At 43.5% G+C, this 15,941-nt stretch overlaps 1 protein-coding gene across 1 annotated transcript in view; it reads right to left on the bottom strand.

Annotated features, from left to right (window-relative positions):
• Window positions 1-15,941, bottom strand: part of LPGAT1 (lysophosphatidylglycerol acyltransferase 1) — a 118,361-nt gene that overhangs the window by 10,406 nt on the left and 92,014 nt on the right. Inside the window, exon 7 of the mRNA XM_060247098.1 lies at window positions 4,696-4,822. Coding sequence (XP_060103081.1) covers window positions 4,696-4,822 — 127 coding nt within the window. The remainder of the gene's footprint in view (window positions 1-4,695; window positions 4,823-15,941) is intronic.

Here is a 15,941-nt window from a genome sequence, read left to right as displayed (position 1 = left end):
CGCTTGCCTCCATCCCTCTTGGGGACCAGAAAGTATCTCAAATAGAAGCCTGTCCCTCGATGTAGAGGAGGGACGGGTTCTATGGCATTCTTCTGGAGCAAGACCAGGATTTCCTGATGGAGGAGTAAAGACAGGGGGGTAGCAATGAAGTAGTGGTGGCGAGGTGGAGAAATGAACTCGATTGCGTAACCTAGGCGCACGATGGTCAGCACCCAGGAGTCGGTTGTGATCGAGTTCCAAGTGGGAAGGAATGGGGAAAGACATGTGCGGTAAGCAGGTGGGGTTTGAAGAGAGTCAAAGAGACTGTTTGGGAGGGAGGGAAGACTTCTTGATCTGTTGTGACCGAGGTCTTTGTTGAAACTGAGGCTTCTGCTGCACACTCTTCCTCTTCCAGAAGTCATTTCGCTTGGGTGACCGTTGGCGCTTCTGGAATGATGGTCTCCAGGGTTTTGTACGGTTGAACTGTTGGGAGAACAGTTGGGAAACTCCCAAGCGTTTAGCACGCTTGCGTCCATCATCCACTGAGGTGAGAACCTCGTCGGTAGAAGCATGGAAGAGGCCCAGACCATCAAAAGGGAGGTCCTCAATTTTCTGCTTAATGTCCGGCTGCAAGTTGGTGGACCTTAGCCAGGCGTTGCGACGCAGGGCAACAGATGAAGCAAAGACCCTGGATGAGCAGGAAACAGCGTGGCGTATGGTGTTAATCTGTTGTTTCGACACTCTAGACAGTTCGGATACCAAACTAGAAGCCGTTCTCTGGGAAGGTTCGGGAAGGGAAGGGATGAGAGGCGTAAATTGGTTAGCCAAGTTGAAGATGTAAGCCGAAAAGTAGGCTAGATAGTTATTTAGCTTGGAATTTGTGGAAGCGAGGTTGAACATCTTCCTGGCCAAAGTGTCCAACTTCCTGCCCTCTCGGTCTGGAGGTGTCGGATGTCTGGAGGGCTTAGCCTTAGTGGCTGAATGCACAATGATAGAATTAGGTGCTGGATGGGAAGCAAGGAATTTGGCCTCAGGGGCGTGAACTCTGTAGAGAGATTCAAAACGTTTAGAGGTGGGTGGGACTGAAGCAGGCTTGTCCCAGGTCTCACGGAGGCCTTCGAGGTGCACAGGTAGCATTGGAAGTAGTGAACCCGGTGGGAAGTCTGCTTGCACCAAGTCATGTACAATGTCAGACACCTTTGGTAAGTCTGACGGAAGAGTAATCTTTAAGGCCTCGGCCATGGTGGTGATCAGATGGAGATAGGTCTTGGACGCGTCCGATGGGGAAAGCCGGGGCTGTGGCGCCGAGTCGGAGACTACAGAGTCAGGATGGTCTTCGGAGTCTGATGATGCTGACGAGTCACCTTCGGAGTGGAAGTCCTCACCCGAAGGAGGATGTGGTGGCGGGATCGGGTCCGAAGTGCCAGTCTTAGGCTTTACGATCTGATCACGCTGGTCCGTAGGAGCGGAGACCGGGGGAGCAATCGAAGCCGAGGCTGATGGAGTGCGCGGCCTAGCGACATCGCGATGATGATAATGGTCCCGGACTCGGAGCGGCTCCGCATGGGAGTGGTATTCGTGCTCTCGAATCCGACGGTGGTCACGGAGTCGAGGAGAATCACGAGAATAATCAAGTTCTCGGGTCCGATCCTGGTCACGGGGTCGTGGAGAATCCCGAAGTCGATCGCATCCACGGGGTCGAGGGGAGTCCTCGTACCGGATCCGAGGTGTGAGAACCTCACGGCCGAAGAATGGTGCTGAGTACGGGGAGTAACGCGATCCCTCTTCAGATGGAGAGCGAGAGGGGTGGTGGTAAGACCGGCGTCTGGGCGAGGGAGACCGAGAGTAAAGGCGGTCGAACCTTCCAGGGGCATAGTAGTCGTGTTGATAGTAGCTAGAAGAGCCGGAATCGCGGCGCCTATGTGGAGATCTGGAGCGACCTCGGAATGTCGGCGACCAGGATCGGATTCGATGTGCAGGAGGATAAGCAGGCGAACGAGAGCGAGCTCGATTAGCGGGAGCCTGAGTTGCAGAGTCCTTGTACAGGGGAGAAATCCCGATATCTCGGAAGGATCCGATCCGAAGAGGTGGTTTAAGGTATGTTTGAGTCGGGTCGGTAGTCGGATCGGTCTCTAGAAACTCCGAAGGAACCACGCTATGCACCGAAGGTGAACGGGATTGAATTGGTATCACCTCCACTGCTGTGGATGAGTGAGGCGTCAAGTTGCGGCATGTCGGTGATGACGTCCGACGGGGCCGACAGTTCGGGCGGAAGTGACGGCTGTGCTGGAGGCGTGGGATCCATGAATGTCGAAGTCGAGGTAGGTGTCCGAGGCTTCTTGGGAATCGAATGTGACTCGTGGAGTTTTCTCGAAGCCGAATCAGCCGATTCGGAATGACGAGCTTTTTTGGGCGCCGAATCCATGGATTCAGAATGGCGCGATTTCTTTGAAGTCTTATGGCCGGTATCGGCGTGCTTCGAGGGTTTCTTTTCGGACTTGTGTGGCTTCTGTTTTGAGAGAACCACGTCCGTAGAGGCCGAATCTTCCGCTCGTTGTTGGGGAGGCGGCGAGCCCGACGCGGGCATAGCCCTCAGGGACAGTTCAATCAGGAAGCTCCGGAGCCTGGCTGCACGGTTCTTACGGGCCTGCTTGCCGAAGTTAGCACAGTGAGGGCAGGAGTCGACTCGATGGGCTTCCCCCAGGCAGAATAGGCAGTGGCTGTGGCCGTCCGAGGTGGGGATTTTGGTCCCACAGCGCGTGCACTTTTTAAAGGTAACTTTCCCTTCCATGCGCTCCGGACAGGGGAGGGGAGGGAGGGAGAAGAGGGAAAAGATAGCGCAGAGACTGGCCTTCTTTTTCTTTTCTTTTTTTAAATTTTTCGGGACAAAAATAGGAAATATAAGAAGGAGAGGAATACAATACCAAGCGGAGATAAGAAAGAGAAACGCAAAGGATGAGGTAACTGACGAGCTAAGGAGGAACGCAGCGAGGAGGGTGTTGTCCGGGCGGCGGTAGGGAAGAAACTGAGTGGAATGGGCGCTCTCCCCCCGCTCCAGGCATGCGCAGTCGCTGCCTGCTCCCCAGGGCGGGAGGAAAGCGTGCCAAAAGACGCTCTAGGCGAGCTATTGGAGCTCCGAGGTATGGATCCGTTGCCTGCGGCAAGACCCATGTGTGGGACTGCACAGAGACCACGAAGAAGATCATATATATACCATCAAAGAACAACTTCATCATTTTATGCAGCAAATTCATTTTCACATGTCTTGTAGTGAACACTACTACCTGCAAAGGAGAAACATGCCTGGCAACATGCCAACTGCATGCTATGAAACTATGTTTAGCCACAACATCCTAAAGCCAAAAAATGCAATATGTTATCCATTCTAGGAAACAACATAACACACTCAGAGTAAAAAACTTTATTTATTTAAAACATTTATATGCTGCCTTTCTACCCAAATAGGGTCCACAGGGTGGTGAACATCAAGACATTAAATTTAGATAAAACTTTTACATCCATTACCACCATGATGTGGAGACTGATCATGCAAAACTATTTTTTCAATGGCTGGTTATAAGTCCTATTGAAATCAGTGGGATAGCAGTTCATAATATGAAGCTTCAATCACCCAATGGATGTTTAGCTGTGACCAATCCTTGGTGAACTGTTCTCATACAGTTTAAAAATTTGACTTATGAACAAAAGACAATGCATATTCTAAACTTCCTGTCATACTGGCAGCAAGATGACCTTTTATGTCCAAAGGAACAGAACTACTGTCATGTAAGTATCAACTAATCTAAGCTCATGAGCTCTCTTGCTGCTGTAATGTATGTAGGTATCACTTGTGGAGCTGGATTAAAGGCAAAGCCTCTGGAGAACATGCTGGCTCAACAGTGTGCCCTATGTGGATTTGTGTTGGGGGTGGGAGGGGAGAGAAGCTTTATGACAAGAGGCAAATCCTCTCCTCATGTTTGTTCCTCAGATGTTAGATAATGTGTCCCCCAGTGCACAAGGGAAGTAACATATGCTCTGAAAACATGGGACCTTCACAGGAATCTGAAAGTCCAAAGAAGTTCATTGTTATTTTCCCCATGGCAGCAAATTCAGCTGAGAGCCCAGAACAAAGACTCAAAAACAAAGCTGCTAGAAGTGAATCTGACAAAAGCCTTTTTTAGATTTCACCATCGGTGTCTGCTTCCAGGGACAAATTCTCCTTTGCAAGCTGTGCAAAGTTATGGTCACTATATGACATTACAGATATTATACCTTTCATTTTTCATTTCATTTTATTTGATTTATATCCTGCCCTACCCCACCAAAGCGGGCTTTGGCGGCTCACAACATAAAAATTTTAACAATAAAATTCAAGAATTAAAATACAATAATAAATTACATAATTAAAACAACTAATATATCAATACATCAATCAGTCTCAATGTGCTACCTTACCTAGCATCTATTAAGTGCTTGTGACTAGTGTACAACAACTAAACTTCAGATGACTGTGGCCCTAACATAAAAGAGACAATACAGATTTCTCCAGCAACAAACACATTTTATAGCCACTGCTCAAGAAGGTTAACAGTTCTAAAGCATAAAGTACTCTGGATATTATGTTTCAAGTATTTTGAATCTGAAATGTATTGCAGGGACTTAAAATATTTTGCAGTCTCAATTTAACATTAATTGTGAACAAGGCATATTTCCTACCTGTAATGTACATGGGTAATTGTTGGTCGCCTGTAACCCAGAATCCAGGTTTGAATGTCTAGAGGTTCAGCTTTGGGATATGCAATTGTTGTATCTATCACCCACTGAAGACCTTTTGATTTGCTTTCTAAAAAACAACAACATGGGAGTGAGGGGGTGGGAGAGAAACAATTTTTTAAAAAAGATTTTCAAATCACATGCACCATACTTCTTTTCAGTGCAACAGTTCATTAATTCTAATTCATGTATTTATGTACTGCCTTTCTGCCAATGCATTTAATACATACATCACTGGAACACAAAAATACCACAATAACACAAAATATCAAAGTATACAAGTTACATTCAGAATTATAATTTCTCAAACTGGAATATGAACAAAGCATGCCCCTTAAACTCCAAACTGCCACCCACATCAATTTTTTACCCTTGGTCAGACTTTCACACATATAGGGAAAAAATCGTAACACAATTTCTGGTTAACAAAATGTTTCCCCTATATCACTTTTGTGAGCATAATCAAAGGTAAATCAGCTGCTGCTTATGCAAGAAAATTTGTTAATCAAATGCTTTTCTAAAGTTATATTGGGGGTACTATTACATATTTGATATGTTTATTTGGGTACGCATGCTGCTGGAATTGTTCTCCTGTACGACTTCAGAAGGCTTTAATAATGAAGTATATAAATGTGTGTTCTAATTTTGAAAGAACAGTGATTGAACAAGCACCATTAAACTATCTGGCACTCTGAGCTCAATGCTGACCAAGGCAAATGCTTATCTCAATGCTTAAATGTTTAACCAAGTTCTATGTTCTGCATGACAGTACTTTCTCCCTGGGCAGAGGGGCCAGCATAAGGCTGATAATATTGCTGAAGCCTTCAAGTACCGTATTTACCTGAAAGGATTGAGGTTTTTCCCCTGCATGTGCCAGCAAAGAAAAAAAAGAGGGGGGGATCTAAAATTTGCTTATAAATTTAAGTCACATATAGCAATAAAACCCTTTTTAGTACAACTTTTTAAGGGAGGGGTCTTACAGTCAGGATTGTCTCCTTTTTGGGTAAATATGGTACTTTGTGGTACTTTATGACCTTTGGATTTTCAATGCTGGGGGTAGCTGTGGCACATATGAAGTATTAACAAACAGACAAAAATTTATTAATACATTTTACAGACTATTAATATTTTTTTCTGTCACCTTTCCACTCTCTCTGCTATATTTCTTAATGAAATATTTTAATATGTCACATTTAATCTTAACATTTCATTATTACCTCTCGAGAAACTTTAAATTACAGGAAAACTGAAGCTGTTCCCCCCCCCCTCCCCAGAGAGAAAGAATATATAATTAAACCATAATAAAGTACCGGATATTTTAGACAATGCTAACATCCTCATCTAAGGATTAGGGCTGTAGTTTATGACACAGTTTGTTATATAAATTACTTGCTTTTACTTCACTGTTTTCTAATTTCTGTACTCTAGTTTTTGCATTCTTATATAATATCTTTGACTGTTTTTGTTGCATTGTTTTCTAACTTATAATACTCATTGTAATAAGACTTGCTTATATGACTTATGTTGTTCCTATTGCACAGCTTTTTCTTTTATCCATCTTGAGTCTCCGTGAGAAAGGCAGGTGATAAATATGTACAGTGGCCAAGTCATGAATTCCCTTCAATAACATAAGGTGCTTTCAGACCCCACTGGGGAGAAGCGTGGGGTATAAAAGAAATAAAGTTTATGATAACAAAAGTACTCTGACAGCTTAGAAGTAAAGGGAAAAAATCCAGGAATAAAAGAATACTGATTCAAGTACATAGATAAGGGCTGGTTTCAATTATTTCAGCTATGTTTTATATATACTTTATGTTTTACCAATTATAGTCTTTGTTACAATGGTATGAGGTTTCATAAGTAACAGCATACTTCAGCAGATGTGTAAAGACAAAGTTAATACATACATACTAGAAAGTTGTAGCAAAAGTACTGCCTGCCTAATTGAAATAAAAATATAGACATAGCCCTTTCTTCTTGGCTCACTATTGATGTTGGAGCAGATTCATGTAAATGGCATCCCACAGTTTGGTCCCCATACCATGCCACAAGGATAGCAACTTTAGGCTTTGCAAAAGCAGAGCTATGAGAAAGGGAGTTTTATGAGGTATGGAGGAAAGTAGCAGAAAGGAGGAGGATGCAAATAGGAAAAATTGCTATTTGGAGGAGATAGGATGTACCTTGCAACCTAAAGTTACACTATACGCAATTCTGAAATAGTCATCACTGTTTATATGACTCACTCCTGTTAATAGGGCTGCCAAGAGCCACTATGGGCCCCCAGACAAAGATTCCATTCACACCCTGCTCCCAATATGACCCTGATCCAAACCAAATATCACACACACGCACAAAAAGAAAAAATCACTTGGCTTGCTTTTGCTATGAACCTATAGCAACAGACAAATTGGCCTATTTTTTTTTAATATCCCACCCTTCACCTCAATGGGAACCCAAAGTGGCTTACATTGTTCTCCTCTCCTCCTTTTTATCCTCATAATAACCCTATGAAGCAAGTTAGGCTGAGATTATGTGACTGGCTCAAGGTCACCTAGCAAACTTCCATGGCAGGGCAGGGATTTGAACCTGGGTTTCCCAGATCCTTGTCCAACACTTCAACACTGGTACGCATAACTCATCAGATAATAGATCTTGCAAAAGTGGTAGTTATGTCAGATCAGGCCAATAGCCCATCCAGTCCAGCACTCTGTGTCACACAATGGCCAAAACCCAGGTGCCAACAGGATATCCACCACTGCGGCCAGAACTCCAGAAGCCCTCCCACTGTTACCCCACAAGCACCAAGAATACAGAGCATCACTACCCAAACATAGTGTCCATCTATACTTTGTGGCTAATAGCTACTGATGGACCTCTGCTCCACCTGTTTATCCAATCCCCTCTTGAAGCTATCTATGCTTGTAGCCGCCACCACTTCCTGCAGCAGTGAATTCCACGTTAATTACTCTTTGGGTCAGGAAGTGAATTACTCTTTGGGTGATGGGTTATTACATCTTCCACCAGCACAATAATGATTAACAACCCAGTGCTTGAGTTGGGAGTTGTAACTTCTCTTCCACATGTATAACCACTAAGACAGATTAATGTTCCATTACCATGCACATAAAAGGTGATGGAGAGGGAAGCAGCCTTTTACTACTTTGCTAGATCATGGGGAAATATTAACTCTTCCCCCCCTCACTTTTTGTTCATAGTATTAACAAAGGTTTGCTACTATACTACTCTTCCGCACATTCTGTCACCAAGCAGGAAAAGGATGAGAAGGTCTTGTGTGAAAGACTGCAGGCATATGCATGCTTAGAGGCAGTGCATATGAGTAACAGCTAATGGAATAGCAAATGAGTGACAGTTAATAAAACTCACTCTGATTGGGGGGCTGCAGCTGAGAAAGGGGGTCAGTTAGGTGAAGAAATCAGTTGGAGAGAGGAGGAGTTGGAGATTGGATGGAGAAGGGAGTGGTTGCTTGAGACACTCTCTCATGTGAGAAAAACCTAATAAAGCAGTCTGTGTCAGAGCCAGTGTGGAGTGGCTTGGAATATACGAGAGACTCTGGTGGGAGTCTGTTCCCAAAAGTACAAACAATCTCTCTGTGTGTAAAGCAAAGAATCACATATTGAGGGAATTTTAGTTTTTCAGTATTAAGCTTACTGCCTATTGCGAGAAAACTGTCAGTCTGGAAGATCAGGATTTGGCAAAGGGTGTGCAGTGGCATTGAAAGCTCCTCAAATGCCAAAGTCTGAGGTTATTTATCTTAAAGAGGAGGTAATAATGGTCTTGCCAGAGAAAAGGGGTCTAGAGGGAAGACTTTTAGTCTTAACCAAAAGGACAATGGTGAATACAATCTCAAAACTGTAGGATTATCAAGCTTGAAAAGAAAGCTTGAAAAGAAAATCTGTGCCAAACCACCTCTAAGCAGGAGTCAAGTTGCAGCTTTAAGACCAACCAATTTTTATTTAGAATGTAAGCTTTCGTGTGCTCTTAAGCACACTTCATCAGACGAGGAATCCAGCACAGTGAGCAAAGCCATACATAGCTTAGCAGAGCCATACATAGCTGGTAGGCAGTGACCCAGAATGCAACATGGTACAGATTTAAGAACCAATGACAGTGAAGTAAAATTATCTGGTAGGCAGTGGTTTAGAATGTAAAATGGTACAATGACAGAATAGTAAAATTAACAAACTGAGCAAACCTTTGATCTGAGTAGCAAGAGCATGCGAAAGCAACAAAACAGTAGTATGTAAAAATGTGAGACTGTCTGTCAATGACAATGGGAGATGGGTTCAATATATGTAATGGGATAAGCAACCAAAGTCCCTGTTTGAGTGTGTCAATACTGCTAAAAGAGAAATACATTGGATAGTGATGTTCTTGTCCACCTAATTTACTTTTTAACATGTAAACATAATTCTAGTTTGCCATAGGAAAAAGGAATACAATAAAATATAGTGAAAATGGGTAAAGCATATGTAATGAGATATACAGTCAATATCCCTATTTTGAGAATGGCAAACTAGAATTATGTTTACATGTTAAAAAGTAAATTAGGTGGACAAGAACATCACTATCCAATGTATTTCTCTTTTAGCTGTATTGACACTCTCAAACAGGGACTACAGTGCCTTTTACTGTGCTCAAACTTCCTTGCGTCCTTAGTGGCTACAGCCAGAACTGCTTTAAAAAGAACCTGAAAGATGTCTGACAGGATTCAGCATTATGCTGGCTTCAAGGGCCCTCTAGCTCAGGGGTCCCCAACCCCCGGACCGGGGACTGGTACCAGGCCGCAGCCTGTTTCCAAAGGGCCGCGCAGCCTCACCGCTCCCCCCGCGCAGCCTCGCCACCCCCTGTTCTCACCATTTTAAGGCCAGGGAAGAGGCGTTGAAGCACCTACCAGGCGACCCCTCCCCAGTCAATCAGGTGATCGGAGGGGAAAACGCAGCAGCAACACCCAAGAGCGGGTTGCTTGCTGTGGGGAGGGGGTCAGCCTGGGAGGCGCTTCACGGCCCCTTCCCCGGCCTTAAAATCGTGAAAATGGGGGGTGGCGAAGCTGCGTGGGAGGAGGAAATGGGGGGGAAGAAAATGGGGAAGAGGAGGAGGCGCCACACAGGGGAGGCCGAACTGGGTGTCCCCACCCCGCCGGCCCTGGAGTTAAAAAGGTTTGGGGCCACTGCTCTAGTTGACTTGGGCCCTCTATGTGACTTGGGCCTCCTGAATTTTGTTCCCTCAATCACCCTCTGTTGGCAGCACTGCCTGTTAATTGGAGACATATATTAGACAAACTATATCCTTTTGTATCTGGACACCTGTTCAGATAGACACATCCTCCATGAATCAATCAATTCCCTTTTAAAACGGTCTATGCTTGTGGCCATCACTACATCCTCTAATAGAGCGGCAGCAAGAAGGAAGAGACAACTGTAAAAGCAATTGATCACACTATTATCAGCAATAATAATAAATGAACTGCAAACTGAATCCTGGTGTCTGAAGAAATTATGCACTAGAGAGAGAGACTTGTCTTTGGTGGTGGAGACAGATCTGAAGTGATATGTACTCCACTTGTCTGGCTTGAAAGCTGGAGTATTTATGCTCCACTGCCTATAGGGCTTTGGGGGGGGGGATTTGTAGGACACCCCAGTATTACATCACTGGGGAATATTCTGAGCCATGTTTAAATCTTACGGGAATTACGACAGCAATATTAATTACAGAATCCATCACCTGTAAAATCAACTCAGCTTAATTACCCTGAGGTGTTTGACATTATTTGAGAAATCTGATTAAGTGTTCTGAGATATTTGATTCCACAGCAAATACTGAAGACACAGTAAATATTTAACATACCATGAAAGAATCCTGGTTGAGATAGCTGTGACAAAGGAGTAGTCTGGTGCCAGCTGCTGTTATGCAGCTTCTTTATTCAGTTTCAGTAACAGCGTTTCCCTCAGTATGAACGGCGACCCTGTCCCTCCAGCCACGCCGGCTTATATTGCCCTCTCACCCACCTGTGCCCTGTGTGCCTTAAAGGATCCCTTCATTTGCCTTCATTCTCCCACAATACCTAAAAACCCCTACTTTATAAATGCTTCAGAGAGTATACCTAATTTTTTTTTTTACTATCTTCAATACCATTCCTCATGTGAAAGCTCTTAGTTTTGCCTTTCCTAAAAGGAAACAAATTAGCCCATGGAAACTTGTATGGAAACCCTGCAGACTCAGGGATGCATTTATCTACTACTCTTTATGGGCATTTTCTTCCCCCTGGGACTCTTGCAGGCAGAGGCTGCCAAGTGCAATAGCTTGGTCTAACAGCTATAACTGTACTTTTTAGCAGGACAGCTTTCATCCTGTGCCAGTACAAATTCTCACATGTCTGACAGCAATCAAAGAAACAGAAATTAAAGTTGTTGTTTTTTAAAGCAATATCAGCCATTCAAGTGTAAGGTTTCAAGCTACACAGCATCTGTCTAGGGACCAAGCTGTAAAGGGAAAAAAGTACATTCCTCTTTGGAACTACAAAATACATTTGGCCACAGGTTGATTAGGGTTTCTCCACCCACCTAATTTTCCCTGCAGCCCAAACAGGCTTTGGGTTCATACCCTTCTACCTCCTCCATCATTTTAATTCCCTCTCTCACTTCCTGGCTGGGCAAACCATAGTTTGCTTTAAAACTAGAATTCTAAACACATTCTAAATAGGGGAAGGGGAGCCTGAAGCCCATTTACAGTGGGATGAAGCAAAGTAGGGGGAGGAACGTAACGAAATGGAAACAAAACCCTAAAAGGTAAGTCAGAAAACAAGTTAAGAACATAAATATAGAATAATTATAAGTAAAAATATATGTACTTATTACAGAAACATTTAAAAACATATAAGCCCCAACTCAAGCCTCATAACATCATAAAAGATATATCCAGATGGGCAGTGGTGTTGGTCTGAAGCTGTAGAACAAACTAGGAGTCAAGTTGCACCTTTAAGACCAACAAAGTTTTATTCAGAGTGTAAGCTTTCGTATGCATGCATACTTCTTTGTCTGAAGAAGTATGCATGCCTATGAAAGCTTACATTCTGAATAAAACTTTGTTGGTCTTAAAGGTGCTACTTGACTCCTAGTTTGTCCAACATCATAAAAGTTACATTACATATGTACAAGAGGAAACACTTATGACCTAACATGTTTCAGACCAATTGGGCCTTCTTCAGAGGTCAAACAATATAATGTACAAATTAGCCCTATATCAATTATGGATGTTCTATAATGGTGGCACATTGGCTCTGATTGGTGTTTTCACCAGTACTTCCTGGACCAAAATTGGAAGGCATACACTTGCAATACTATTCAGTTTGTATGCATCTGTAATTCACACAGGGCCAGTTTCAAGGAAGCCTCACAAATATTTTCTGTTTCATCTAATCTCATATTGGAAAATTGCTTTTTTAGTCCTATTATCAACTTGCTTATTGCCTATGGATTGCAACAGGAGCTTCACATAAGTGTTTCCTCTTTTATGATGTTATGAGCCTTGAGTTGGGCCCATATGTTTTTAAATATTTCTGTAATAAATACATATATATTTTACTTATAATTATTCTATATTTATGTTTTTAACTATTGGCCCCTTATACGTTTTCTAACTTACCTTTTAGGTTCTTGAGCCCACTTACAATTACCATGACAGCTTGGCTGTCATCTATGAACACCCCTCACCCAATTAAGTGTCTGCCTTCAATTTTTACCCAAGTGGGCAGTGAATGTCAAACTGACAAACAGGGCTGGTGCCATCTAGGGCTGTCAATAAAAAAAACTTTCGGTAATATCCAGATTCAGAAATATTTGGTAATAAATTTTTCAGTATTCCGGATATTTCTGAATAGTAGTATCTGGATATATCCTAATATACTGAGGTATCTGGATATATCCGGCTTCATTATACCCTATGGGCTATTGAAAATAGCACAACATAAGGCATAAGGGAAGCCACCTGGAGGGGAGGGGGCTTGGGGCTGAGCCCCCAAAATCGCAGGGCAACTGCAGGCAATTCTCTCCCAAGGCCCCAAAAGGCTGAACCTTACTGCGGGCACGCCAAAAGGCTTTACAAAGGCACACACAACCCCAACACAACCAGAAAAACAGTAAAACACAACCAGCAGTTCAGCAGGTCAGGCCACCACCAGACCTGGCCAAACTTGTCTCAGGCCCCAGAGAGGAACAGCCAAGCAAAGGACAAGCACCCAGAAACCAAAAGCAGTCCAAACCACACACATACACCCCAAGACAACCAGGAAAAACAGTAAAACACCACCAGCAGTTCAACAGATCAGTAAACCACCACAGCCTGGCCAAGAAAACAGAGGAAGAAATCAGACCCCAAACAGCCAGGTCAAACAAAGCCTGACATAATTTTAACAGGCAACTCCAAAAAACAACAAAAAAAAATTAACAGGCAATTCCAAAACATTTTAAAGATTCCGCAAAAAGATTATAAAAATAACACAGATTAAATTAAACATTTTAAGGCAGGTCATGCCAGAGCCCCCCCGCCCCCCCAAACAACTCAGCCCCCAATAGAAAACCAACAACCCAAAATAGGAGGAAAACTAAAGGTTTTTAAAAAGTTAAAAATAAACCTGCTTCTAATATGAACAGAAATCCCCTCCCTAAACACACAAAAAAGGGAGTCAATTTACCAGATGAAGATCCTCCAGTCTAGCCAGAAACACCAACAGCTAAAGCCTGGCCACAGATAGCAGAGCACAGCGAAAGGAACAGAAGTTCACTCACAGTCTTTCTATGGTAAGTTGGCAACACAACAGCAGCTTTCTTGCTGGAGCACACAATAGTCCTGAGCCATTTGCAAAATGCATGGTCGTGATTCAATCAGGGGCCTCCTCCTCCCCCTCTCCCCATACAGAGGCGAGAAAATCCCTGAGCATTGCATTTTGCAGTCTGCAAAGCGCAATGCTGTGACTGGATCAGGGGCCTCCCCCCCTCACCCCTCCCTCTCACCCCAGCCAGAGGCAGGAAAACAAAAGAACATAAGAGAAGCCATATTAGATCAGGTCAATGGCCCATCCAGGCCAACACTCTGTGTCACAGTGGCCAAAAAAAATTATATATAAATATATACACACACACACACACACATATATACACACATATATATATATACATACACACACACATATAAACACTGTGGCTAATAGCCACTGATGGACCTCTGCTCCATATTTTTATCTAAACCCCTCTTGAAGATGGCTATGCTTGTGGCCGCCACCACCTCCTGTGGCAGAAAATTCCACATGTTAATCACCCTTTGGGTGAAGAACTACTTCCTTTTATCCGTTTTAACCTGTCTGCTCAGCAATTTCATCAAATGCCCACGAGTTCTTGTATTGTGAGAAAGGGAGAAAAGTACTTCATTCTCTACTTTCTCCATCCCATGCATTATCTTGTAAGCCTCTATCATGTCACCCCACAGTCGACGTTTCTCCAAGCTAAAGAGCCCCAAGCGTTTTAACCTTTCTTCATAGGGAAAGTGTTCCAAACCTTTAATCATTCTAGTTGCCCTTTTCTGGACTTTCTCCAATGCTATAATATCCTTTTTGAGGTGCGGTGACCAGAACTGCACACAGTACTCCAAATGAGACCGCACCATCGATTTATACAGGGGCATTATGATACTGGCTGATTTGTTTTCAATTCCCTTCCTAATAATTCCCAGCATGGCGTTGGCCTTTTTTATTGCAAACGCACACTGTCTTGACATTTTCAGTGAGTTATCTACCACGACCCCAAGATCTCTCTCTTGGTCAGTCTCTGCCAGTTCACAACCCATCAACTTGTATTTGTAGCTGGGATTCTTGGCCCCAAAGTGCATTACTTTGCACTTGGCCACATTGAACCGCATCTGCCACGTTGACGCCCACTCACCCAGCCTCAACAGATCCCTTTGGAGTTCCTCACAATCCTCTCTGGTTCTCACCACCCTGAACAATTTAGTGTCATCAGCAAACTTGGCCACTTCACTGCTCGCTCCCAACTCTAAATCATTTATGAACAAGTTAAAGAGCATGGAACCCAGTACCGAACCCTACGACACCCCACTGTTTACCGTCCTCCACTGCGAAGACTGCCCATTTATACTCACTCTCTGCTTCCTATTACTCAGCCAGTTTTTGATCCACAAGAGGACCTGTCCTTTTACTCCATAACTCTCAAGCTTTCTAAGGAGCCTTTGATGAGGAACTTTATCAAAAGCTTTCTGGAAGTCAAGGTAAACAACATCTATTGGGTCTCCTTTGTGCACATGTTTGTTCACCCCCTCAAAGAAATGTAACAGGTTAGTGAGGCAAGATCTTCCCTTACAGAACCCATGCTGAGTCTTCCTCAATAACCTGTGTTCATCAATGTGCCTACTCATTCTGTCCTTGATAATGCTTTCTACCAACTTTCCCGGTATTGAAGTCAGACTGACTGGCCTATAATTTCCCGGATTTCCTCTGGAATCCTTTTTAAAGATGGGGGTGACATTTGCTACCTTCCAGTCCTCAGGAACGGAGGCAGATTTCAATGAAAGATTACAGATTTGTGTTAGAAGATCCACAAGTTCAACTTTGAGTTCTTTCAGAACTCTCGGATATATGCCATCCGGACCCGGTGACTTATTAGTTTTTAATTTGTCTATCAGTTGTAGGACCTCCTCTTTTGTCACCTCAATCTGACTCAGGTCTTTCAACACCCCTTCCAAAATTAGTGGTTCTGGGGCGGGCAAAAAGTTCTCATCTTCCACAGTGAAGACGGAGGCAAAAAATGCATTCAGCTTCTCAGCCATTTCCCTATCCTCCTTCAGTAATCCTTTTACCCCATGGTCATCTAAGGGCCCCACTGCCTCCCTGGCTGGTTTCCTGCTTCTAATATATTTGAAGAAATTTTTATTGTTGGTCTTTTATGTTTTTTGCAATATGCTCCTCATAGTCCCTTTTTGCCTGCCTGATCTCAGTCTTGCATTTGATTTGCCACAGCCTGTGTTCCCTTTTATTAATCTCACTTGGACTGGTTTTCCGCTTAAAGGAGTCCTTCTTACCTTTTACAGCTTCCATTACTTTGTTTGTTAACCATGCAGGCCTTTTCTTATGCCTTTTTGTGCCTTTCCTAACTTGTGGTATG

Source organism: Heteronotia binoei, chromosome 1 (genome assembly GCF_032191835.1).
Source record: "Heteronotia binoei isolate CCM8104 ecotype False Entrance Well chromosome 1, APGP_CSIRO_Hbin_v1, whole genome shotgun sequence".
Lineage (NCBI taxonomy): Eukaryota > Metazoa > Chordata > Lepidosauria > Squamata > Gekkonidae > Heteronotia > Heteronotia binoei.
This window is presented reverse-complemented; position numbering and strand designations above follow the sequence as displayed.